The 25,178-nt window shown below is 40.3% G+C and overlaps 1 protein-coding gene across 1 annotated transcript in view; it reads right to left on the reverse strand.

The window, feature by feature from the left end:
- Positions 1–25,178, reverse strand: part of ADCY2 (adenylate cyclase 2) — a 356,581-nt gene that overhangs the window by 143,808 nt on the left and 187,595 nt on the right. Inside the window, exon 4 of the mRNA XM_028526056.2 lies at positions 19,666–19,815. Within this exon, the coding sequence (XP_028381857.1) occupies positions 19,666–19,815 (150 nt within the window). The remainder of the gene's footprint in view (positions 1–19,665; positions 19,816–25,178) is intronic.

A 25,178-nucleotide genomic window follows, 5' to 3' on the forward strand; every position in this document is an offset into this window, starting at 1 on the left:
GGCACCCTCTATGTCTGTGTGAGTGGCAGGGGAGGACGTGGGGTGCGTGGAGACACATGATAATCTCATAAAATGAGAAGATAAGGGCACACAGAACTCTAATAAAAGTGAGAAGGAAAACCACCTGCCAGCATCTCTGCCTGTGAACCCTGCATCTCCCTGTAAGTCAGAAGAGTCCTCTCCTGTGTGTGCCCCACTCTCACGTGCACAGTGGAACTCCCGGCTTCCTTCCTACGCAAAGACGAGGCTCCAGCAGTCCCTGTGCCTCTCTCACACCCATTTTCTCTTCTCTGCTGGATCATTCAACAGCGGACACACATGCAGCTCTCTCTCTCTCATGCTTAAAATAACCCTCCCTGAGCCCTACTTTTCCTCCTTGGCTCTCTGTGCAGCAAAGCTCCCCGAAAGAGTAACTCTGTACCCTCCCCCCCATTCCCCTCCTCTCATCTGTGTTGAACCCACCACAAAGAGGCCTATTCCCCCGCTGCCCTAAGAGAACTGCTCTTGGTAAGGACACAGCTCATCGCTTCCCCTCCTCCTGAAATTCTGGATGTAGCTGGCTTTCTGAGCACCACACTCCTGCTACAGGAATCATCGCCTCTCCATGCCCTTTGCTGATACCTCCTGGTCTCCCTGGACTCGAACTCACAGATGGCTGTGTCCCATTTCAGAGCCTTAAATAATATCGATCTGCTGGCTACTCTCAATGTACATCTCCAGCCCAGCCCATGACCCTAAGCTCCAGAGTTACAGCTCCAATTGCCTTCTCAACACTTCCCCTTGGATTCCTAAGGCACTCCTCACACTTCAACCCAAAATGGAACTCCTAATCTGCCCTACAAACTGGCTCCATCCACAGGAACCAGTTCTATTAGGACCAGTTATAATAGGAACCAAGACCTATTAATCCGGAGTGATGGTAAGAATTGATAATTTTTGAATCTTCATGTCTCTCATGATAGGGAAAATCTGCATGCTAATATTTAAAAAATTTAATCCTTATTGTATTTTTCCATTACCATTTAGTCCCCTTACACCCCGTCCCCTAGCAATCATCATACTGCTGTCCATGAATCCTTTCTTTTTTGCTCAATCCTTCCATCCCCTAATCTCCTCCACCCCCACTATATTTTATACTCATTAACCATATGAAAATAATCAGTCTCAATTGCAGAAAATCATCTGAGGTGATTTTTGCTTGTATTGATCAGCAAATATTTCTGATGGCATCTCAGTGTTCTAAATAATGAGGCAGGTTTCAAATACCTAAAGAATAGTAAATTCTCCAATTTTTATTGAGCTCCATATGCCAGGAAAAGAGTGCAATCCCTATTCCTTTTAAAAATGAAACCCTCACGCAATGCTGCAGCACGGGCTGTGGATGGTCACCGTTTCCATTTTCACATCTTGGAAGTTCCAACAAAGAGTGACTTGCCTGCCATCTCGGAAAAGAGCCAAACCCAAACCTGGGCTGGCCGGCTCCAGAGTCCACACTCTGGGCCTGGCTTTGGGAAATGTCATGGGAAACAGAGGAAAACAGAGAAAGCAATACTTTGGAACTCAAATTTCTTCAGATTATACTTAGTTTAAAAAATAAACCCGGTTAACAGAGCTACCACTACTTCACACTTGCACGCCAGCCCTCCCCTGTCCGCACCCACAGCACCAGTGGGTTCAGGGGAATGAGTTAAAACAGTGTCAGTTCCAACACACAGCCACATGGAGTCTTGGAAGTCACAGACTCTTGGAAGTGTCTCCGCCTGTCCATTCTAAAATTTCTTTTTTCTTTCTTTCTTCTTTTTCTTTTTTTACATTTTCATTTTCACTCTGGGTGATATCTTATGGCTTTGTCTACTAAGTTCACTGTAGAACTTACATAACAAAGTTAGCAGGTCAAGGTCAGGGCATGCCACAGAGGGAGAGATCTTTTTCTAGAAATGAAGAGAAGCAATAATTCCAGGGGATTCCTACAGAACCCGCTGCAAGCATCACCCTCTGGATTTACGCATGCACATGTTTGACAGAATAAAATCAGGGTCCAAAGAGCTACCTTCACATACCAGCCACTGACACCTGGGTACAACCTCTTTGATCTCCTCATATGTACAATGGAGTTAATTTAATAAAGTAAATTATTAGAAACAGATAAAATTATGCAGAGCATCCTTCAAAGGTTTCTTTTCATCAACATTGATAACAATTACATAAATCATGTGAATTTTTGAATAGTGTATTCAAAATGTATCCTACCTTCAAAGGTAGATAAAAGAAATATTTTTCTATGTGTTGTTACCATGTTCATTATATGTTCACACCTTCAAAAAAAGAGCACAGCCAAACTATGTTTATGGTTAATACTTGAAAGATGGATTTTTATTTTGTGAAAGAAATAGCAATTTTAGTCAGTCTTTTCCATGAGTCTCTCTTTTTCTGTATTTCCCCATCCCCTAAAATCTATATAGTTCAATATTTTTATACATGTCACTACTTAATGAGAAAGGTAATGGAAGTGCTGACAGCCATAGTCAGAGAACAACTTAAAACTTTTACCTTTCCTAGTTCTGTCAATCAGCTTCTACGTCTGTGATAAATGTTTGTACATCTCCCGCTCAGAGCTGGAGACCTCAGCAGGTTGCAATGACTTTTAAGAGGAATGGAAGTGGTAGGGTATCGTTATTAATGGACGTGCAATTTATTAAGTATAAGAGGCAGGCATTTAAAAACTGTACTTTTGCCCTGGCTGGCATAGCTCAGTGGATTGAGCGCAGGGCTGCGAACCAAAGTGTCACAGGTTTGATTCCCAGTCAGGGTACATGCCTGGGTTGCAGGCCATGACCCCCAGCAACCTCACATTCATGTTTCCCTCTCTCTCTTTCTCCCTCCCTTCCCTCTCTAAAAATAAATAAATAAAATATTTTCAAAAACTGTACTTTTTACATCATTCCCTCTATGTTCTTGTCAGAAAATGGCTTTAAAGAAGATGCTGGGTCAGGACCCTCTGCCCCATCGCTCCAGGGGTGTGTGCTGACTCCCCCTGCTGGTCACCCAGGCAAGTTACATGGTCCACGATGATGAGGAGGCTGCACAGATGCTGGAAGAAGCCCACACATCATTACACTCTGAAGGCCATGTCTTTGCCACATCACCAAGAAATGGTCCACCATCCACAGAGCAACTCTCTGGTAGCATTTTTATGCAAACACTTCTCCCTGGTCAACTGTCCCACAGACAAAAGAGAATGATTTCTACTCCCAGGGAGTTGTTCAGGATCACATAACAGAAAGGTATCTCCTCAGTCCTCTCTGTTTTCTTCTTATACTGACTCCTATTCCATAAGGCTCTACAGAATGGAATTTTACAGAGCAAGACATTTTTTTCACAGTCTCTAGTCATGGTTCCACCTAGAACAGCAGCAGCCACAATGGAGTGTGTGCAGGGGCGAGGGCATGGAGGCGCAGGCCAGGAGGGCCCAGACTCGGGCTCACAATTGGGGGACACCTTTGGGTTTCATGTTTCGAAAGGTGCCTGTGTCCTACTTACATCTATTTTCCCACTTACATAGTTAGTGCTGTAAAACATTATTTCCAGCAGTATTATCCCCAATTTTAAGTTAATCAATTCACCCTTATTCTTTCTCACTTGGACCAAATGAGAAAAGACCACAACTTATTACTTACAGTCACGGCAGTTGTCATTTACAGAGGGACAGTTTTAAAATGTACCAGGGAGTTGTTTTAATCAGGTGCCCTGAGGCACAGAGACACAGAAATGACTGTCATTAAGAAAGAAGCGTTCATACTCATGGATTCCAAGAAACAAGGGACAGGCCACACCATGCAGGGCCACGTGGGGAAGCAGCAGGGTGAATCAGGGACAGAGGAAATGAGGGGGCGGACGTGGGCAGTATCTTCATTGTGGTTTCCATGGGAAAGGTAAGGCAGGGCCGGCGGGCTCAGATTGGCCAGTGTGAATAAACACAGTGGGATGTGGTTACATCTGAAAGGTGTATCTTGAGTCACATCCTCTAGTATCTCTGGGAACTGCCCAAGAGGCATTCTCTCCAGGCACAGCAAGGCCCCAGACATGATAACGGACGTCAGAAACTAACAAAATAAAAAGTCACGATTAGTACAGAGTCCAGTTGTGGCAGCCTTTATGCCACAGGCTGCACATTTATTACTTCTGAGTCTGCACACTAAGGGGCAGAGAAGTGTGGCTGAGGAGGAGTGTGCATGTGTGTGTGCACATACATGTGTATATGTGTACATGCACAGGCATGCGGATGTGGGAAGGGTACATCTCATCCATGGGACAGTGAAAACCTTGCTTACAAACCATGCCAGGGGAATAGAGCAAGCTCAGCCACACAAACATCAATCTCACAAAGCAGACACTGCCTTTGTTTGGGACAAAAAAAGAAAAAAGACAATTACGCAGCATTCAGCTACTGCAGAGAACCATGTAATGTAACATCGATCTGAGGGAAGTGGCTTGATGATGACTGATGGAGATTGACGATGTCAGTATTTACTGACAGCTGTCAAGAAGTAATACAACATAAACCTAGATGAAGAGGAATTCCTCCATGGACTCAGACAAGGTTTTCCTTCTCTGACACATGCAATGTCAATTTCCCTGTCACAAAGGGGTAAATCATTGCCAGTGAGAGGAAATAAAGAGACAGTAGGCTCCTAGGAGAATGAGTTTAGAAATTTGGGCTGTTACCACTTTTTGGCTATTATGAATAATGCATGGTGCTGCTTTGCACAATCATGCAGAAGTTTTTGTGTGGGCATATGCTTTTCTTTCCTCTCTAGGTGCATACCTAGGAATAGCATTGATGGTTCACATGGTAACTTTATTTCTAACCTTTTGAGGAAGTGCCACACTGTTGTCCAAAGTAGGGGCATGACTTTACATCCCCATGGACAGTGTACAAGGATTCCAATACATCTGCATCCTCACTAACATGGGTCATTTTCTTTTTCATGTAGTCATCCTAGTGACTATAAAGTTATATCTAATTGTGGTTTTGACTTGCATTTCCCAGATTGTGAATGATGAGTATCTTTTTAGTGCATATTGACCATTTGTGTATTATATCTGGAGAAATGGTGTATTAACATCCTTTTTGCTATTTTGACTTGAAATATTTTGTTTTTTTATTATCAATTTATAAGGGTTTTTAAATATATTCTAGATACAAGTCCCTTCTCAGATACATGATTTGCAAATATTTTCTCAGATTCTGTGAGCTATCTTTTCACTATCTTGATGGTGTCATTTGAAGTATGAAAGATTTCAATTGTGATAAAGTCCAATTTATCTATTGTGCCTTTGGTATCATATCTAAGAAACCTTGCTTAATCTTATGTCATGAAAATTTATACAATGCTTTCAAGAGTTTTCTAGTTTTAGCTCTCACATTTAGGCTTTTAACAATTTTGAGTAAATTCCTGTATATGGTGTGAGGTAAGAGTCTAACTTCATTCTTTTAAATGTGGATACTCAATTATCACAGTAACATTTAATGAAGAGAGTATTCTTTTCTCACTGAATTATCTTGACACTCACCAAAAATCAATTGGCTGTTAGTGTGAAGGTTTATTTGTGCACTTTCAATGCTATTACATTGATTAATATTTCTATCCTTATACCATTATCACACATTTTTTATTGATACTACTTTATAGGCACTTTTGAAATCAGGAAGAGTTAATCCTTAAATTTGTTATTCTTTTTCAGTATAGTTTGGCTATTCTGGACCACTTGTGTTTCCATATGAAATTCAGGACCACATTCTCAATTTTTACTTACTCTTTCCCTCTGTTTGCTATTATTGTTACACACAAAAATAATTATTGATCAATTATTGATATTACTGTGTGGCATGCAAATAAACCTATGTATGTTAGAATGTCAAAAATACCTTGTTATATAATTTTATGTCTTTTAAAGAAACTGAAACAAGTATATACAAGTATATATACTTATACTTATATAAGTATATACTTATATAAGTATATACTTATATACTTGTATATACTTATGTACTTGTATACTTGTATATACTTATATACTTGTGTATACTAAGAACAAATATATATTTATAGGGCTTGTTTTATTTATCTTCTTAACATGAGTTTCTTGGTTGACCATTTTTCTCCTTTAAGTGCTTTGAATATGTCATCCCCCTGCCTTCTGGTCTCCATTGTTTCTTACGAGAAGTCAGTTGTTAACCCTATTACGGTTTCCCAGTAAGTGATGAGACATTTTCCTCTTGCTGTTTTCCAGTTTTTCTCCTTGTGACTGGCTTTCAGTATTTTTACTGCAATGTGGTTTCATATATATCTCTTTGAATTTATCCTACATGAATTCTTTTAAATTTTTGGATTCATCAAATTTGGAAAAATGCTCACCACTATTATTTTTTAAGAAAGATGGAAATTTGTGAAATTTTATTATCATTGTTTTTATCCTTACCCAGTGATATACTTAGAAAGAGAAGAGGGGAGAGAGAGAGAGAGAGAGAGAGACAGACAGACAGACAGACAGACAGAGAGGGGTATTGCTGTAAGAGAGAAACATTGATGGGTGACCTCCTGTATATGCTGTGACTGGGGATTGAATCCCCAACCTAGGCATGTGCCCTGACCTGGACCTTTTAACATACAACACAATGCTCCAATTAACTGAACCACTCAGCTAGGGTCCTCACCATTAATCTGAATGTTTTTCTCTTTCTCTTTGTCCTCTCCTTCTGGAATCACAATATGCTTCTATTGGTATGCATTTGGTATACTACATTTCTCTGAAGCGGTGTTCATCTTTTTCTATTCTTTTTCTCTTTGTTCTTCAGTTTGAATAATATCTATTAATCTATTTTCCAGTTTACTGATCATTCATTTTGACAAATTTAAGTCTACTCTTGACCCCTTTAGTGGATATTTTATTTGTTATTTTACCTTTAATTCCAGAAATTCCAATTGGCTTTTTAAATAATTTTTATCACTCTATTGATATTTCTCTATTTGGTGGGTCATTGTTGTTACACTTTTCTTACCATCTTTTAGCATCGTTTCCTTAGATTTTGAACTACATAGTAAACCATATATGAATATATATTAAACTACTATATAAATCTACACGCACACATATATACATATATATATTATATATATAAGATAATAGTAGTAATTTACTAAAGGCTAAACTTAGACCCTCCAGACTCAGAAGTGGTTACACTGACCATGTTTGATGAGGAACACTGAGATTTCAGCTGTGCTTGGTCTAAACTGATGGTGCATCCAGAAAGAAATACAGTGTCCAGAGAACTCAAATTTCCCTGCTTAATCCTATATGAGATCAGAACATTAGCAATGGAAATGATTTTTGTATCAATGGTCTATTCCACGACAACACAATGTATGCAATTCTAAGAGACCGAGGAGGACATTTTACTCAGTTGTTAATCCAAATTAGGACTGAAACAGGAAAATAGTGTTACCTCTTCATTTTATTCTTCATAGTTATCATATGTTTGAGAAAAGAGCAAAGAAATCCCCTCAGTGAGTATATGTCTCTAAATTTAAGTGGACCCCACTTGTGTAATTCTGAAGACATAAAAATGAGAGCATTTTCTTAGCCAGAGAAGTGATTTATAATAGATCACTCAAACTTGTTAGACTGCTTTTATGTTTAGTAACTTCTAATAGCTTATCCTCTGAGCCATTATTGTTTACTTCAGCCATAGCTGTGAGAAAGAGGTTTTTATCCAATTCCACTAATTTTCAGTGCTTGGCATCAAATCTATTTTGCTTACAATGGCAGGAATAGTTCACTTTGCAAATTTAAAATAATATCTGTTTGCTCATCAAAATTCTATTAAATGACACAAAATGTTCTTAATTCATTTTATCTATAATTAAGATTTTCTAGGTTTCAGACTTGAGACTAGTTTATTTTATGCATTTTATATATTTAAATTTTCACAATAAGTCCATATTTCTGAAATTAGGTGCATTACTTGACCAAAATTTTCTCAATTTATTAGATGACTCTGCTCTTTTCTGTTGCCATAAAACATACGTTGGTGGTAGCTCCTTACCCGAAACCACTAGAATGAAGAATATTGATATTCTTGGATCACCAGTTGACGATATTCATAGAAAAATATATTTCTAGGCTAAATACTATTTTTTCATATATCATAGTAGTGCCTTTCCTTGTAAAAGCAAAAAGATTTGTTCATTTAAGAAAAAGTTTTATCCTGATGCTTTGCTCTGAAGAGTTTCTTGTAACCAGCACGCATGAATACTTATAAGTCATGAAAATAATTAGCTAAAAAGGAGTAATATGCCATGAGAAATGAACACCATGCCCTCAGCATACAAATGAAGGTCCACAGAAAGCGAGGAGTGAAAAGCTTCATGGAAAGAAACACCTAAAAGCATAGCCAGAATTTGAGATGCAGTAAAAAGTCAAGATAAGAAAACCAGTCATAGAGTTTTCTTTTGAAGGTTTCTGAGACACTAAAATTAATATTAGAAGATGTAATTAATGTAAATCTATCAGAGTCCAGGGCCCTCATTTCTTTACTAAATGTATTGGGGTAACAGTTAATAACACTAGATAAATTTCAGGGTTCGGCTGCATCACTTGACATCTGTATTGCATTGCATGCTCCCCATCTAACATCTAGCCTCCTTCTGTCACCACAGGTTTGACCTTTTTCCTCAATTTGTCCTCCCCACCAGCCTTTCCCTCTGGTAACCACCATTCTGTCTTCTGCATCTGCGAGTTTGTTACATTGTTTGTATGTTTATTTTATTTGTTCATTTTTCACTTTTTGTTTTATAGCCCACATCTGAGTGAAATCAGGGAGTCTGTCCTTTTTGTACATGCAATGGAAAACTACTCAGTCATTAAAAAAGATGAAATACTGCCATCTACAAAGTAGACGGATGGGTGTTGAGAGTATTATGCTAAGTGAAATAAGCCAGACACAGACTTTGTTTTACACGTGTGGAAACTGAAGCCCACTGAGCACTGGCATCAATCATTCTTAGCATTGTGCCTTCGCCCTTGCCCTTGGAAGGGCTCCTCCAAGGGAGAAGGAGAACAGAGAATCCAATGAACCCCTTGCTTTGTATTTCGAGTCTGACATACTTTGATGCAGAGGGAAAGAAAGAACAACAAGAAACAGAAAAAGGGCAGTGCAACCTGCAGTAATTAGGACTGATGGTCCTGGTAGATCTACACAGGCTTCCAAAATTCTGCCAAATGATGGTGGAGAGGGAAGAGAAGGCACAAATATGAGGCGAAATGTCAAGCAACACACAAACTGGTTTAGCGCCTGTATTCTCAGTACCTCTTTACCTTCATAGAGTTATTTCTTTAATTTTTAAGATGTGTCAAAAGCATTGCCAATTTCCAAAAGTGTACGTTTCTTGTAACATTTAGGGTATTTCCAAGTGTTCATACAATAGATGGTCTCTTGCAAAGCCATCAATTTACAACTCATGGAAACTAGGAACCTGTAAGATTTAGTGTCCCTACAACATCCACCTAGTGGTTAAGGGCCCATGTGCACCACATGCTCACTGTGTCAGGCTGCTCCAGACTCTCACATACACTTCATCCCCACAACAAGTACCTGCTGGGCAGGTACTGCCATCACTTACATGTTACAGACCATGCAACCGAGGCACAGAGAAGTTAAAACACCAACTAACCAACTACAACAGAAAACCACACCTGTCCAGGTTCAGTCACATTACCTGGAGGAGCTCCTTTTGTTAGGGATTGAAAGGCACAGCCAGACATTCCAAAGGAGGACGGAGCTGTCTGTGCAGGAAGGGAATTCTGGTTAGTATGAAGGTCCTCACCTCCCCCGAGGGCACCAAACTTTGCTTGCAGTAACTTTTTACAGGAGAAAAGGTTCAGAATGAATGCATCAGGAAGATGCAGTCAGGACAAACAGCAACTTATTCCCAAGAGCAACTTATTCCCAAATACAACTTATGCTTGAGCCTTGCCCGCAGGAAGTTGAGTGAAATTGCCTATCAGTGCAAGCTTTTGGTTAAATCTCAGTAATTCCCTGCCCTATATATTTATGGCAATAGCACCACTGTATGAGACATTTCTATGCAACATGGTATTTATGATGTTTATAAAGAACTTGGTTCCCTTAGATGAAAAATGTTATGTAAATGCAAATACCAATAATGCTGGAAAGTAGAACATGCTTCAGAGGATTCTGACTTTCATAGCTTAAGTGTAATAAGCACTATTTTCCTGGTCCTTAAGCTGAGATTTTATTGTACATGATGGAAGAATAATATTAAAGACTCAATGTACCAAACTGCACAGTTTGAGAGAGCTTGTCCTTATATAAGCAACGTCTTTTTCCCTCTGCACTGAATTTTGAATTACCACTAAAAGACAGTTTTTCAAACTTAAATGCAATCCATTCGATAAATACAAAATGAATCTAACACACCTTTAAACGTTTGAAATGAATGTAGTCACCATGATTAAAAGCAGTGGGGTGAACCATTCCCTTTGTTGTTGTTGCTCTAGAAATCATTTGTTCTTCTAGTCAAGAGAGCTGTCAGCTCAGTAACTCCCAAGCTGAGCTGAGCGGATGTTCAAAATAACAGACTTTTGTTCTTCTTTCTGTTTTAATGAATATTGCTATTTTTATATTAGGAGAGAATTATTTAGTCTTAACTCTCAAACTCTACCAGTTTCATGGCTCACAAAGTCTCTTTAATCCCCCAACTTTTTCTCTTTTTTTGCCTGAATTCATTTTTGTGTGTTTTACTGGAAAAAAACCTTCACATTTCCCTGGCATAAAACATGTATGTGGGCTGCACTTACAGTCCGTGTACGCCTGAAAGTCTTTACTTGAACCTCATTTGTGAGTAATAGCTTGAGCTGGTGCACAAACCAAGGTGCAAAATGCATTTTTAGGGTACTTTTAAGACTCTGTTCTACCATTTTTTAGCATCTGGTGTTGTCTATGAGACATGGAAATCTGACTTTTGTCCCACAGCAGTTAATTTAGTTTTTTTTTTCTTTCTAGAAGCTTTTGAGATTTCTTCCGTTGCTCTTAATATTGAAATGGTAACATCATAAGAATAAGTCCACTATGGATCTTTGGAGAGCCTATAGAATAAATGAAGATTCAGGCCATAACTTGAGTGTCTTATCATTTCCTCCTATTTTTTCAGTATAAAAAATATCTCTCAATAGTGTCTTAAAAGACGATGGGGATAAAGATGTTACTAAAACGAAGGTTAACGCATGTAGTTAGGAATTTGTTGACTGGGACCACAGTGGTTCAGAAGGAGCTTGATCCTTCCCAAAGCTCTTACACAAACCGGATACTCACTGGGGCGCCCTAGAATCCTCCCAGTTTTCAACATTCCTTCTTCATAATCTGTCCGCTGAAAAAGACCTCCCAGCTTTCAGGGGTTGTGCCAGCTTTTCTTTTCTTGGGATTTTAAAGATGCAGATGCTGGCTCTGCTTTGTTTATCACTCCTAAAAATTTCTAGGTGAAGCCAGTACCTCATCAGATGGGCCTCAGCCGTCCTTCTGCTCTGACACAAAGTGTCAGCTACTTTCTGTGGACTCCCTTTAGGCCATCTGGAATTCAGAATGTACATTATATACACACGTATTACATAGAATATATGTGTATACACATACACACGTGTATATATGATTAATATAATATATAAAATATATGTACTAAATATGTATTTATAAACACATAAACACATTTTTAGTGATCACATGTTTATTTATATAGTAAGCACACACATACATCTTTAGCAAGTACATATATAAGAATAAAAATACATACATATGCACATATATACATTTTAGTGAGCACATGCTTCTTGAGTGGTAATGAAAATGTATAAGATACCCATAACTCTACTGAGGTAGGTAACATCACCACTCCATTGCTATGGAATGAATGTTTGTATCCCCCACTCCAAATGTGTATGTTGAAATCCTACCCCTCAATGCGATAGTAAGAGACATGAGATTTCTGAGAAGTGATTAGGTCGTGAGGGCCGAACCCTCATGAATGGGGCCAGTGTTCTTAGAAAAGAGATTCCATAGAGTCCTCCATCCTTTCTTCCAGGTACAGCTACAGGGAGAAGTCAGCAGTCTGCTCCCTGGAAGAGGTGCCACCAGGACTTCACCCTGCTGGCATCCTGATCTCGAATTTCCTGCCTCCAGAACTCTGAGCCTTAAGTATCTCCTATTTACAAACCACTCAGTTCATGCTTTTTTGTTATTCCAACCCAAATGAGTAACACTTCCATTTTACAGATGAAGAAACTGAGGACCCAAAAGGATTCAACACCAAACACTGAGGAACCAAAGCCACACTCCTAACCATTGCCCAATACTGTTTTTCTCAGCAAACAATTCAAGGAGCAGCTGTTAAGGGCACTGCATTATTAATCAAGCCAGGGTGCATGAAAGCTTAGCTTTGCCCTGATAATAATCTTGGGAAGATTAACATGACACCATTGTACAACATGAATTTGAAGAGAGCAGGGTGCAGCGAAATCCTAAAGTGATGGCAGTAAGAATGGCAAATAAAAACTACACCATGGAGGAATTGATTTTAAGGGGGACACAAAGGAAGAAGCACAGACACAGAGGGGAAATTCAGAGCTGAGATGAGGGAGAGAGGGTGGAGTCACTGACGGAAATAGAGAGGGTGACAGACGAGTGTAGTCTGAGGAATAATGGAATTTGAACATTCCGAGTCCGTGGACTCAATGAAAATGGGTCTGGGACTCCTGAAACGGTGGAGGGCAGAGTTAGGGCACTGAGGGCAGTTCATCCAGACGGGACAAATGGACATGTGTGATGAGCTGAATGCTGACCAAACCGAGAATGGAGAAAAGGTGCCTCTCTGCAGAGTCTTGAGAAGCATGCATGTGTTTTGGTGGGCAGAAATGGAAAAGTGTCTACGAAGAATGTGGAGAGGAAAAAGTGCCAGAGACCCAGAATGGTTCCAGATGATGGGAACGAGGAAAGGAGGTTTGGTTTTTCCCTCCCAGAATATTAATTCCTCAAGTAGACAAAAATGTGGGTAAAAACATCAATACCGCATAAATCTAGGATGGAAAATGCCTTCAAATTTAATAAGTTGAATGTTGAACTTTTATGGCAGTTGAATAATGAAATTAGGAAGTGGGTAAGAAGGAACGAGAAACAGAGTTGTAGCTACTTTTTCAAGAAATTTAGTGGTGAGTGAAAAGAAGCAAAAATGAAGACACTCATTATGAGATATCAGGAAAGGATAACTTTTTTCTTAGTTCCTTAATTTTAAAATAAGATAAACTGGAATATCTATTAGCAAAAAGGTCATAGACATGCATTATTGCAACCATTTGAATAAATAATAATTATAATGTTAAAATGCTGGTGGATATTCTAAAGTGCTTACGAGATATGTTTGAAATAGAATAGAGGCCTTATAAATCATATTTAAAAGAAAAGGAAATAGAAAACATAATGACACTGCTGTAGAGAATAAAGAAACAACACTATCTATCAGGAACAGAAGGAGAGATGCTGGCTCTGGAACAATGATGATGATGACAACAATGCAAATGGTCTAACTGTGTCTCTGCAAAAACCAAAGTACGTATAGGTTGAAAAGAAAAATCAAAATGGCACAGCTAAAAAAATGAATGGTTCAAGAAGCCAGAAAAATCATTAAATATTTTTTAAAAGATGAGTGTGTTTAATGTGCTTTTAAACAAAACAATGGACATTTCTGTAAGCACAGACGTCAATCAAGCTGCCCAGTAGGATAATGTCACTCAGTACAGCTCTGGGGGCTTTTGATGCCAGAAAATGTGAACAATGAAAGGTAAGAGAAGACATAAAATGTAGTGCGCATGTGATTGCTGTGCATGGTTTTTGGAAGAGAGCATGATTAGAGTGAACACAGAATTTCCTGAGTGTCTGGAAACAAGAGAAACATATATCCCAATAGTACCCTTGTATTTATAATGCTATTTATAATCAGGTAAAAGACATGTTGAAAAGAAGATAACTTCTTCACAAGAGGACAGAAACCTACCACAATTTCAGAATAAACATGTTAAAACTGTGTGAGAACTTTGCACAGAAAATCCTAAAAGCTTTGTTGATTGATTTAATGGTATATTCTTAGAAATCAAGAAATCTAACATCTTTGAATGCAAAGGCTAAAGGGATATATTTAGGCAACTGAAAAAATAATCCCACAGTTTATGTAAAAAACAGAAACTGACAAAAATATTTAAATCTAATTCTAACTAAATATATATAAAAAGAATAATGGCAGTAATCTTGTAAGATATAAGAAGTCCTTGCAAAATACAGCAATTACAGTCATAAAGTCACTGGGACGAGGACATAGAGATAAATTCCTGGATAAAATAGAGCTGGCCTAAAGAGTTATAACATACATAACAAAGGAAACGTCATACTGCAATAGAACACAGAAAGATAACTCACCAACAAGGATAAAAAACACATTTGTATCTTAAACTATGACTTCGTCAGCAAGAAATAAAAAGCTTGTATCTTACACTTTTTCTTTAAGCTGGGATGCTGGGAAATTGTGGTTTTGAGCTGCATTTTTTTTCAAATCTAATCTGAGCAGGACACAGTAAGATTCACAGAATCTGAGAATCACGGGGCAGATGTTATGGAGAGTTTGGCTCCCTCATGACAAACAAACTCCTTCTCCACATCCTGGACAGGTGCTGGACCTCTCACTGGAGCACCGTGGGCTCCTTGCCTTCCAGAAGCCTATGTGCTCCCCTGGGAGAGGGGCTGTGACAGGAACAGCAGACCTGGGCCCCACCTTGCGGGCCTGCGTGACACTACAGACATGCACGGTAGCGTCTGATTTTCAAATTCCTCATCTCTCTACACAAAGGGCGTCCCGGTGAAGAAAGGTAAATTGGAAGCAAGTACAGAACTTTCTGTGAAGACACAGAAAAGGAAGTTCTCCACATCCTTTATATCAGGAGGGTTATATTTGCTATTATTTCTTTAGATTAAAAGGCAATCCAGGCCATCACTCTGTTTCACCAGTAAAGAAAGATATTAGTAGTAAGAGATGAAATGATTAAGCTCATGATTCTCTAGAGAAAATACCCACAGAATACCATAAAATTGGTATCTTTCTATTTTTTGCATAATAATATCCTTTTTTCATAATAATATTCTTGATTTGGCTTCTCTCGCCTTCATTGTCATATTATTCATTTCCCGATAAAATCAAATCAAATCATGATGTCACTAAAGGCAGAAGACAGTAGCTACAAATGCTAATTTATAGTAAAATGATAGGAACATTTTTATGAAAGCATATAAAAAGCAAATGTTATTTAAAGGCAGGTTTTAAATAATTTAAGTTTTAAATTATTCATCAGCAAGGAACTTTGAGAGCTCCATCTATTCTCTCTCACATGGAAGTTGTCACATTTTTTGTTTATATCAACTGATGAACCACACTGCTCTCTAATGAAAGGATTTCCTTGTATTTCAATAAAACATTCAAACTGCCACTCATAACTTCAGAAAACTCACTCACTTGAAAGTTTTATGTCTTCAGGGACCAAGTTTCGAGTGTTCCTGGGTCTGTCTGTGCCCCCTTTTTTTTAAAGATTTTATTTATTTATTTTTAGAGAAGGAAGGGAGGGAGAAAGACAAAGAGAAAGAGAGAGAGAGAGAGAGAGAAACATCAATTGTGTGGTTGCTGGGGGCTGTGGCCTGCAACCCAGGGTTTGTCCTCACTGGGAATTGAACCTGCGATGCTTTGGTTCACAACCCACGCCCAATCCACTGAGCTACGCCAGCCAGGACTATCTGCCTCTTTTTAAAAAGTAGAATCTATTGTTGACATTTGTGTCTGTGTACTGACCTCCTCTTTGGGACATCCACTCCTAATATGCCCTCTAAATATTTTTCTTTCAACTCATTAAATTCACCAGCAAAGATCTTAAAGAGTAATTATGTTAAGGGCTATACTCATCAATGTGAAAATCTACCACTGTTTTAAAGATTCATTAGCTTGCAAACTGCCATCACAGCTGTATGCATGAGCCAGGCATTTCAACAAACGCTTGTTTAAAAGTTTGTCCTTAGCACATCTGGATCAATTTAACGGGCTGGGTGATTTGAAGCTTGTATTTTATCTTTGACATAAAAATTGTGTCATTCATAACACACACACAAAATTGTCTACATGCAGCCTACTGGAAGGATATTGATCACTTCCATGACAATGAGCTTAAAACAACCCAATTTTGTAAAAATACCTCAGCCAAAATTAGCTAGAAACTTTTGGGGAGAGGAATATAGGCCTGGGAGAATAGGGAGGTATATGCACATTTTTGTTATTTATCCTTGCTTAATTCTTTGAAGATTTCACACGGCCAGTGCTACCTTAGTGAATGACTATACAAGTGAGCCTCATAGTGGGAAGACACATCTGATAGGATCTGGGTTCATTCAGAGAAATCGCAAGGTATGGAGTGCTTAGAAGTGACATTTAACCAGCAGAGAAGTCAGAAGAGACGGGGGGAGAGACTCATGAATAGTGCATTATGAGGGTGTGAGTATACTCAGGGGTCCAGGGATTGCCATGAACCATGAGGAGTTCACAGTGCCAAAGGATATAGTTGTAGGATGATTGATAAGGACATCTCTAATTAATAGTTGCATTGTGGAGGTTGAACAAAGAGCAGAAAGAGAGGGAGAAAGCCAGTGTAGAATAGATTTATGCATTTTGTCAGCTGGTGTTTAAGAGCATGTCTGCTCGCCTACTCCAACTTGTACTAGGTTCCAAGAATATAAAGAAAACTAATAAATTAATAGATGGCCCTTATTGTCAAAGAAGCCATATCCCAGTTCCAGGATGGCAGGCATGGGGCATCGGCAGGCCTGCTAGAGGAATGATGTCCCTGGGAAATGGACCCCAGAACCACTTAGTGTGGCAGTGAGCTCTCAGGCGGCTACCGAGGTGGCTGCTACAGTTTGACTCCTGGTGACCTGTAGGCGGGAAGCGACACTGGGAGGAGCCTGGGCTAATACAACTGCTAGGCGCCTTCACACGTGGCATCCTGCCTCATGCTGAGTGTGTTTGTGTTTCCTTTCCCTAATCATTGTGTCTGTACAATATTAAAATGGATGGTATTAATTTTATGCAAGTCAGGGCTGAAACAAGCTGTTCTGCTCCTAATACCCCCTTACCCATAAGTGAAGTGCTCATAAGGGCAGATATTCTGCCACAGTGACTGCAGGGGAGCAAAATGGCGTGTGGTGAAGGGTGGGCAGGAAGCAGCAGGAGGAACCCCTGGGCACGAGTTTGGTTTGTGAGATGCTCCACTTGGTCTGGGGAGGCACCTCATGGTCTCAGGGACTGCTCCTTTGCACACAGGACACACAGGTTGCCATTGGCCAATTGTGATTTGTCTCCTAATATCTGTCCAATCATATCTTATGGATTTTATTAACTAAGAGCATTTTTTAAGATTTTATTTTTTTTTAGAGAGAGTAAGAGAGAGAGAAAAAGAGAGAGAAACGTCAGTGTGTGGTTGCCTTTTTCACACCCACTACTGGGGACCTGGCCTGCAACCTAGCCAGGGCATGTGCCCTGACTGGGAATCCATACCAGCCAGGGTATAAGAGAAGTTTCCATTCCAATTTATTTACATGTTGGTCTAAAAAAGTTAAAAGTATTCATTGCAAATCTAGGAACATATTTTCTAAAGCCCTAAAGAGAAAAGTACTGCATTCTGGGCACCAGATGCTAGGAGTTGATTCCCAATATTGACGATAAAATGCATTTGTGGTGTAAAATATTAATTTAAGGTCTCACTTTTCTTCCAAGTATTCTTTCTGTCTTTATTTTAACAAGGATCACTGGCTCCTCTTTACAAAATGAGTAAAAGCTCTTATAGTACCTTCCCTGGTGGTCCCCAAAAGTCTCTGGCACAAGGGATGCCACACTGATCCAGTTTTCGAGCTATGGGAGGTCAAAGTGTGGCCTGTGAGGCCATTTGGATGCCACAGATCAACGTGACAAGGGGTGACACCTGGTCCTGGTCACTCAAAGTCTCTTCAGAGAAGTAGGCAGGCAGTACAGATGAGGTCAGTAGCTTGACTTACTGCTTTTGTCAAAGCTGGTACTATAAATATTAGGTTATATAATCTGTCCACTTGAACTTTCAGTTCTCCCTAACCTTGATGTCATTTTGAAGTAGATTCTAGAGGTTATGGGAAGCAAAGTTAAATATGTCCATCAGGACTGACCTGGTCCAGTTGTCACTATTGGAGAAAGGAAACCCTAAGACACATGTCTATGTCTCTTAATGTTGAATCCAGGGTTTGATAGACATAAACACCAAAGAATTAAATATTAATTACTGAATATTCTTGCTATTACATTGTAATACAAAAAGCTTTTGAGAAAACAAATGATGAGTTTTCCTGATAATAACAGTGAGAAAAATAATGGTTTGAGTCATATCCCATTGCCTAGAATCACATCGAACACAAACTATCTGCTCAATCAATACTTGTTGACTGAATTAACTGAACTCTGTTTTCAAAAAAACTGATTACTATTCATCAGTACATACACAAATAAGAGTCTAGCATCAAAATTTAAAGGATATTTTTGTTCCCACCATCATAATACATTTTGATGAAATCTTTTGAAATGGAATAACTCAATACAGTTTAACAAATAATAATGAAGTAGCTCCCACCTGTCAAACTCAGGTAACTGCAAAGGCATGGTGATGGATGCTCTCAGAAAGGTGAGTGTGCACACAGAGTCAGGCTAGCCATTATCTTTATGGGGGGCACTGGTTTCTGGTGACCAATACACAACTCTCCCCCCAAAAACCAAAACTATTCACATGGATATCCCGCCATCACCTGAAGCCAAGCATGTCAAATACAGGTCCCCTTGTATTTGGATAATTTCCCCCCCCAAGCATGTCTGTTTCACCTGCTCTCCACCACCCCAGATGACACCGCATGGCTTTGCCTCCCACATGTCCTGAATTGTCTGTTTCTTATTGTTTCAATGCTTTACCATAACCTGTGTATTTCCATAATGAGTGTTTCTATGCAGCACCCCCAGCACCCACTGCAGGACAGCCTCTGCCACTACAACCACTGGTGCCTCCTGGCCCTCCCTCCCAACTCCAATCATCTTCCTCAGAAAGGAATCAGATCATTTTATCCTGTGCACAGAGAGAGGGAGCTCGGATTTCAGCTGGAGCAGACTCTTGCCACAGACACTATCACGGAGACATGGGCTTTCACCAGGAATCACTGCCTAAAGGAAGCACTGTTATTATTGAGAGTTCCCCAGCCACGTATTAATGGTGGTTGATGTGACTGTCTTGTCTGCATGTGAGTGACCCTAGGATCCCCGGGTCACCTCTGTTCTTTGTTTTCCAGCCCTGCCCAGATCACAGCCCAGGCTGGGCACAGGCTGCTCCGGGTTCTCCCTGATGCCCATGAATGAATGAGCTGCACTCTTGATATTAACAATACCAATGTCATTTTAATAATGCTTAAGAATGTGGAAGCATGACTGAAATGCATTTTACCTGCTGACGTTTTTCAAACTCCAACTTGATCCGGGACTTGATGCAATTGCACGTGTCCTGATATGTTTGCTGCAGAGCAAGTTCCATGAGGTGCTTGTGGTACGCTCCTGCCAGGTTCCCGCAGATGAAGATGATCACGTTGGCCAAGATCTAAAGGCACACAAAGAACCACTCAGTATGGTGCGTGTGTCTAACTCTTGGATGCAGCAATAACAAGGCACACAGTAGCAACAGTCTTCCAAGAGATGCCTCCATGGGAGGTTAATTTCATTTGTGTCCAAACAAACATGTTTATTTACTTAACAGAAACAGGTATTGCCTTTCAGGATTCGGTTTCCTTCTTGGATCCATGCCCTTTGATAGGTGACTTGGTAGTCCCTTCTTGTCTGTGGGCTCAGTTAGATTTGCTTATGCTAACATAGTGTGGGTCCGACTAATCATGTGCCAGAGCCAGCCCAAGCTAGAAGGCCTGGAATGTTTTGAGTGACTCTTTTGTGCTTTATCTGGTTAGCTCAATGGTCCCAGGAAGTTAAGAGATTCAGGAAGCAAAGCCACCACAGACAACCCAGTGTACTATTGTGTGCTGCTGGGATTTCATGGTTGCGACACAGCATTATTGTGATACTAGGTGACTGACACGGGATCTCTCTCACCAAAATTGTATTTGCTGGGTAAATAATATTTACCCATTAACTTTTGTTTATGCCCGAATATGGTAGCCTTTGAAAATGTAAAATTTGTTACTTTATTGATAATAGAAATGATTCACGTTCATACAAAAATGATGAAGGCCAACTTCTGCTTTTACATGTTCAGGGCTACACCTACAGATACGGCAACAGATGTGTGGTCACACCTGCATAAAAACCTCATTGCCCTTCCTTCACATGACCCTACTTCTCACCAAACAGGTAAGCAGTGGCATCAACAACAAAGGCAAGGTATTGGATACCAATAGTTTTGTGCTTTTCTCTGAGGGCCTCCCACTAACACAGGTCAGCTTATCCCACCAGACACCTGGCATGGTGAGCAAGAGCGGCTCTGGCTCAAACTCCTGAGCAGGGAGATTTTTATTCCTGAGCCTCCAATGTTCCCCGTGGTAGGGCTCCCCAGAGAACCACACTGACTGCCCTCTGCACAGTGCAGTCACCTCTCCCAGTGAGAGCTGGATGTGTTTATCTGACTGAGAGGGCTGGGAGAAGCATCAGGAGGCTTAGCCCTTCCCCTGCCCCTCTCAGGGGGGTTGTCCCCCTGTGGAAGGCGGGCACACTCATCTCCTCTACTCTCAGCCAAGTCATGAGCCCCCTGGACAGGATACCACTTTGCTGGGGATGAGAGGAGATGGTGAATTCAGGGGAAGAGTGACAAGTTCATTTGGGCCAGACCCAAGCCACGTTATCCAAATACCTACAACCACAATGAAAATAATTTTCTGTTCCCCACCCGCATGATGCCCTTGTCTATTTCCCCATAGGTGTGAACACAGGTAGAAGGCAGAGCTATTGATTATTTGCCTTCTAAAACCCATTTTGGGGGTAGACAGGTAAAGCAGACCAGAGTTAGAGGTGGGAAGAACGGTGGAATGAGCTTCTCTGTGAGTTAATGTAGAGTCCACAGAAGTGGGGGAAGAGTTATTCTGACTAGAAGGGGCCTTTGCAGTATCCCATCTAACTCCCTCATTCACAGGCACTGGAGGAGAGTTCCTGGAGCTCACCTGCATTCTCACAGCAATGCCCAGAAATATACTCGTATGCATCCATATGTCATCCTCCCTTCAGTACTATGGATAACTAAACTATTAACAGCGGGTATTGCATGTGTGATGTATGTGTGTGGCATGTGCACATGGGATGTAGTATGTGCATGTGATTAGTGTGTGATGTATGCACAATATGTGTGTATAATAGGTGTGTAAGATTTGCATGGTGCATGGCACGTGTAATTACTGTGTACCATATATGCATTTGATACACGTGTGTGCTAGGTCTCCGATTTCTGTGTGATGCTCACATTTACATGGTTTGTGTGAGGTGTGTCATGGGTGATTTTACACACGTGATGTGTGTTATGTACATCACTTGCCTATGTGTCGCTGTGTGATGTGTGCATGTGTAACTGCAGTGTTGACACTTGGTGTGCATGTGTGACACATGTATGTGATCGGTGTGGGATCCATGTGTGCTTGCGGTATGCATGTGTGTGCACCTGCTTAGCAGTCTTCGGTGTTACCTCCGAAGCCGCACTATCACACATCACCTCTGTGAATGTCAATCATGTGAGCGCATGGGAAATCCTGGTCAACTTTTTTGGCTTCCGACCTGAGTGAGGGCAGGTCCTCCTCCAGCTGACAATGATGAATGTTGAGTGCTTTGCCCAGTGGTGCACTGTTAATTAATGCCTGCCATACCTGGCTTCTGCAAAATGACCATCTACTTTGTTAAAGATTCTTCAAACCTTGTCAGAACTTGTTTTTAAGAACAGTGCACAAAGAATGCAGGCAATGAGAAACATCAACACAAACCAGACAGCTCAGAATTAGAAAAATACTCTTTCCTTATTAAGTGCAGCTGAACTAATAACAAAATAACTGATCATCTATGAAAGCTATTCCTTTTTCTCCTTAAAAATGTCTTCAAAGCAAAAATATAAACATTTTTGAGAGTCAATTCCTCCAAAATAAGAACCAAATGTAAGCAGCAGAACTGAAGGAGCCTGTCACCTGTCCCGGGCCTGGAGCTGGAAGAGGACGCTTCCAGGACAGCACTGTCTCTGCCTGACCCGACTCTGCGTTGTGGTGGAACGGAAGGAAAAGCCTTCTTCTGGTTACTTGTTCTAGATTCTGCTTTGCTTAACACAGTATGCAGTTCAAACAGTTCCTAGCTATAGAAAATTGGAAAGAATACACTTAACAATTTCTATTTGGATATGCAAATGCTTAAGAAATAAACAGCTAGAGCTTTAATGCCAAGTAAAATATTGTATTTCTTTTCTGATGAAAAAAAATTAATCAATTTAGAAGCATTTTTCTGATAGCTGGTTTTATCCTAAAGTATTGTGCTCTAAGGTTAACAGAATTGGCCCTGGTGTTTTAACAACCACACAAATTGACAAGTATGACTGATGTCCTAAAGCATTCTTCTTTCAAAAGGTGTCTTCATATAATGATTTAGTATAGAATCTAGGATACCACAGAAGTGATGTGGGTTAAGGTTTTCTTTTCAAAAAAAAATTCAAACCATTTTATTTTCTGGAGGATTGTTAAGAAGAGCACACAATAAAAAATTCTATTTTCACAATGTTGGATTTGTTTCATAACATTGCAGTGTCTTGATGTCTTCTTTTAACTTGTTGTTTCATTTAGCTCCTCTCACATCTGTCAGAAAACAGAAGAGGAGTCTTGGCCTCCCACGGGATGTCTCCAAGAAAACAAGCTTGAGGGGGGGGCTGGATTGGGAGTAAAAGGGAGAAAACTGTACTTGAACAATGATTAAAATTAAAAAAAAGAAAACAAGTTTGCCCCGAAGATTCAAACCAGGGCTTGAAATCAAGCATCGTGCATCATCTGGAACCTGTGTAAACTGGCCTGCACTAAGAAGTCATCCCAGGAGCCTGGTGTCCCCTGCCACTCCCCACTTCCCTGTCTTCACTTTATACAAGTGGGGTCTATTTGTCAAGGTTTGTCAGTGAGTCTCATGGTTAATCCATCCTGAGCTGGTGGGTGAAGGCCATACCTACCAGCAAACTGTGATTCTGCCTTTTTCCTAACGATCTCCACAGCTCTTCCAAACATACCTTCTATCTTTTTATACTCCCAAGGGTCCAGAGAGAAAAATGACCAGGGTGATAAACATATTTTATTGTTTCACTTCATAGGCAAAGAAACAAAGGTCTAAAAATTACGACGCTCTCCCTCTTGGGTGCACACCTGCATCTTTCCCTCTCTCTCTGCCTTCCCCCAGGCACGCCATCTTTGCCTTTCTCTGAGGATCCAAGGGCCAGTCTTCGACCTGTCAGACTGGTTTCCTGAGCTTGTGCTTCCCGGCTGGCTCACTTCTACTGCCTCTGTAACTTTCTAAATAAACTTTCTCTTATAATTTGAAAGAAAATAAAAAATAAAAGACATGAGGGAAAGTCCTCGGCCAGCCTGGCCCTCAGGCTTGTCCCTTGTACTGTCCCTCACTGCCCCAATTCACATGGGTCTGGCCAGGTTCCTCCAGCATGATCAGACCCTCTACGCTGGTGTGGGGAAGGGATTTCTTAAGAATTGCTAAAGAGATGTGTGTTACTTTGCAAGAAGCTAACATTATTTTTCTTTATAAAGCATTGGTATCTCATGCTATAAAGAGAATCCATCATTGAAGGTTATTTTAAGTGGCTGCGTCTTGGAAACCACCTGTCCGTGGAACATTTAACTGGTAATGCTCATGTCTGTGTGTTCAGAGGAAAGTAAGTCGAGGTCAAGCTGCTCCAGCCAGATCATGTGACCAAGGGTTAATGATCTGAGACTATTTCACTTGGGAAGAAAACATTTATTAATTGTGTGAGTTCAGTGACTTTGAATACCGGAGCAATTATTAGCTGGGTTAGGTGATTACTCTGATCCCCTGTGATTTCGAGATACTATGGATTTTAAGGAGTTCCATATTCCCACTTGTAACTTTATGTTAAGGTTATGAACTAGAATTTCCACTGAGTGAGCAGGCAGCACACATGCAAGCTGAGAGTAAGGTGACTCCTGGTAATGATCAGAACACCATCACTTAATGACCTCGTTTCTCTATGAACTAACTGCACAGGGTTGAGTCGGGGGAGATAACAGGGCATTTGAAATAGGTCGTCAGTTTAAAACAAAGCAGATCATAAATATGCAAAAACACCAATTATAAGTCAAAGGAAAATAAAAGTGAATACAAGAACTTGATGAAGAGAACCACATATGAATATTCAACAAGCTCACTGCATCTCATAAGCATCAAATTTGGCTTAAATGAAACAATGCTCTTGCTTGGGGGGAGAAAATGATCAAGTAGAAGTTTCCTTAACTGAGCTCTCAAACATGGCTGCAGAGAACCGCAATCCAATATCCTTCGCATTCCTTTCAATCCCCCAAGAATTAAATTTGCTATATATCCTGGTCTCAAGATTTCTAGTTATTAGTTATTTATTGATAATACAGACCAGAAACGCCATGCTGTGGCTAATAGCATCCAGCGATCTTTAGGTCATATGTTAGAATCATCTTCAAGTTTAAAATCTCTTCAAATGAGGAGCGGTGAAAGCAGAAAGTGTTATAAGCTGAATGTCTCCACAAATTTAGGTTAGACGATTAGGTTTAGGTGATGTCAGGAGCACTGGCCCCACGATGGGATCAGCGTCCCTGTAAGGAGAGGCGGAGACCAGAGCTTTCTGGTCTCTCTGTTTCGGAGCCACATGAGGACAGGGGCCATCTACGAGCCCGGAGAAGAGCTCTAACCAGGTACTGAATCCACAGGCACCTTAATCTTGGACTTCCA

The sequence above is a fragment of the Phyllostomus discolor genome, chromosome 3 (genome assembly GCF_004126475.2).
Source record: "Phyllostomus discolor isolate MPI-MPIP mPhyDis1 chromosome 3, mPhyDis1.pri.v3, whole genome shotgun sequence".
Taxonomy (NCBI): Eukaryota; Metazoa; Chordata; class Mammalia; order Chiroptera; family Phyllostomidae; genus Phyllostomus; species Phyllostomus discolor.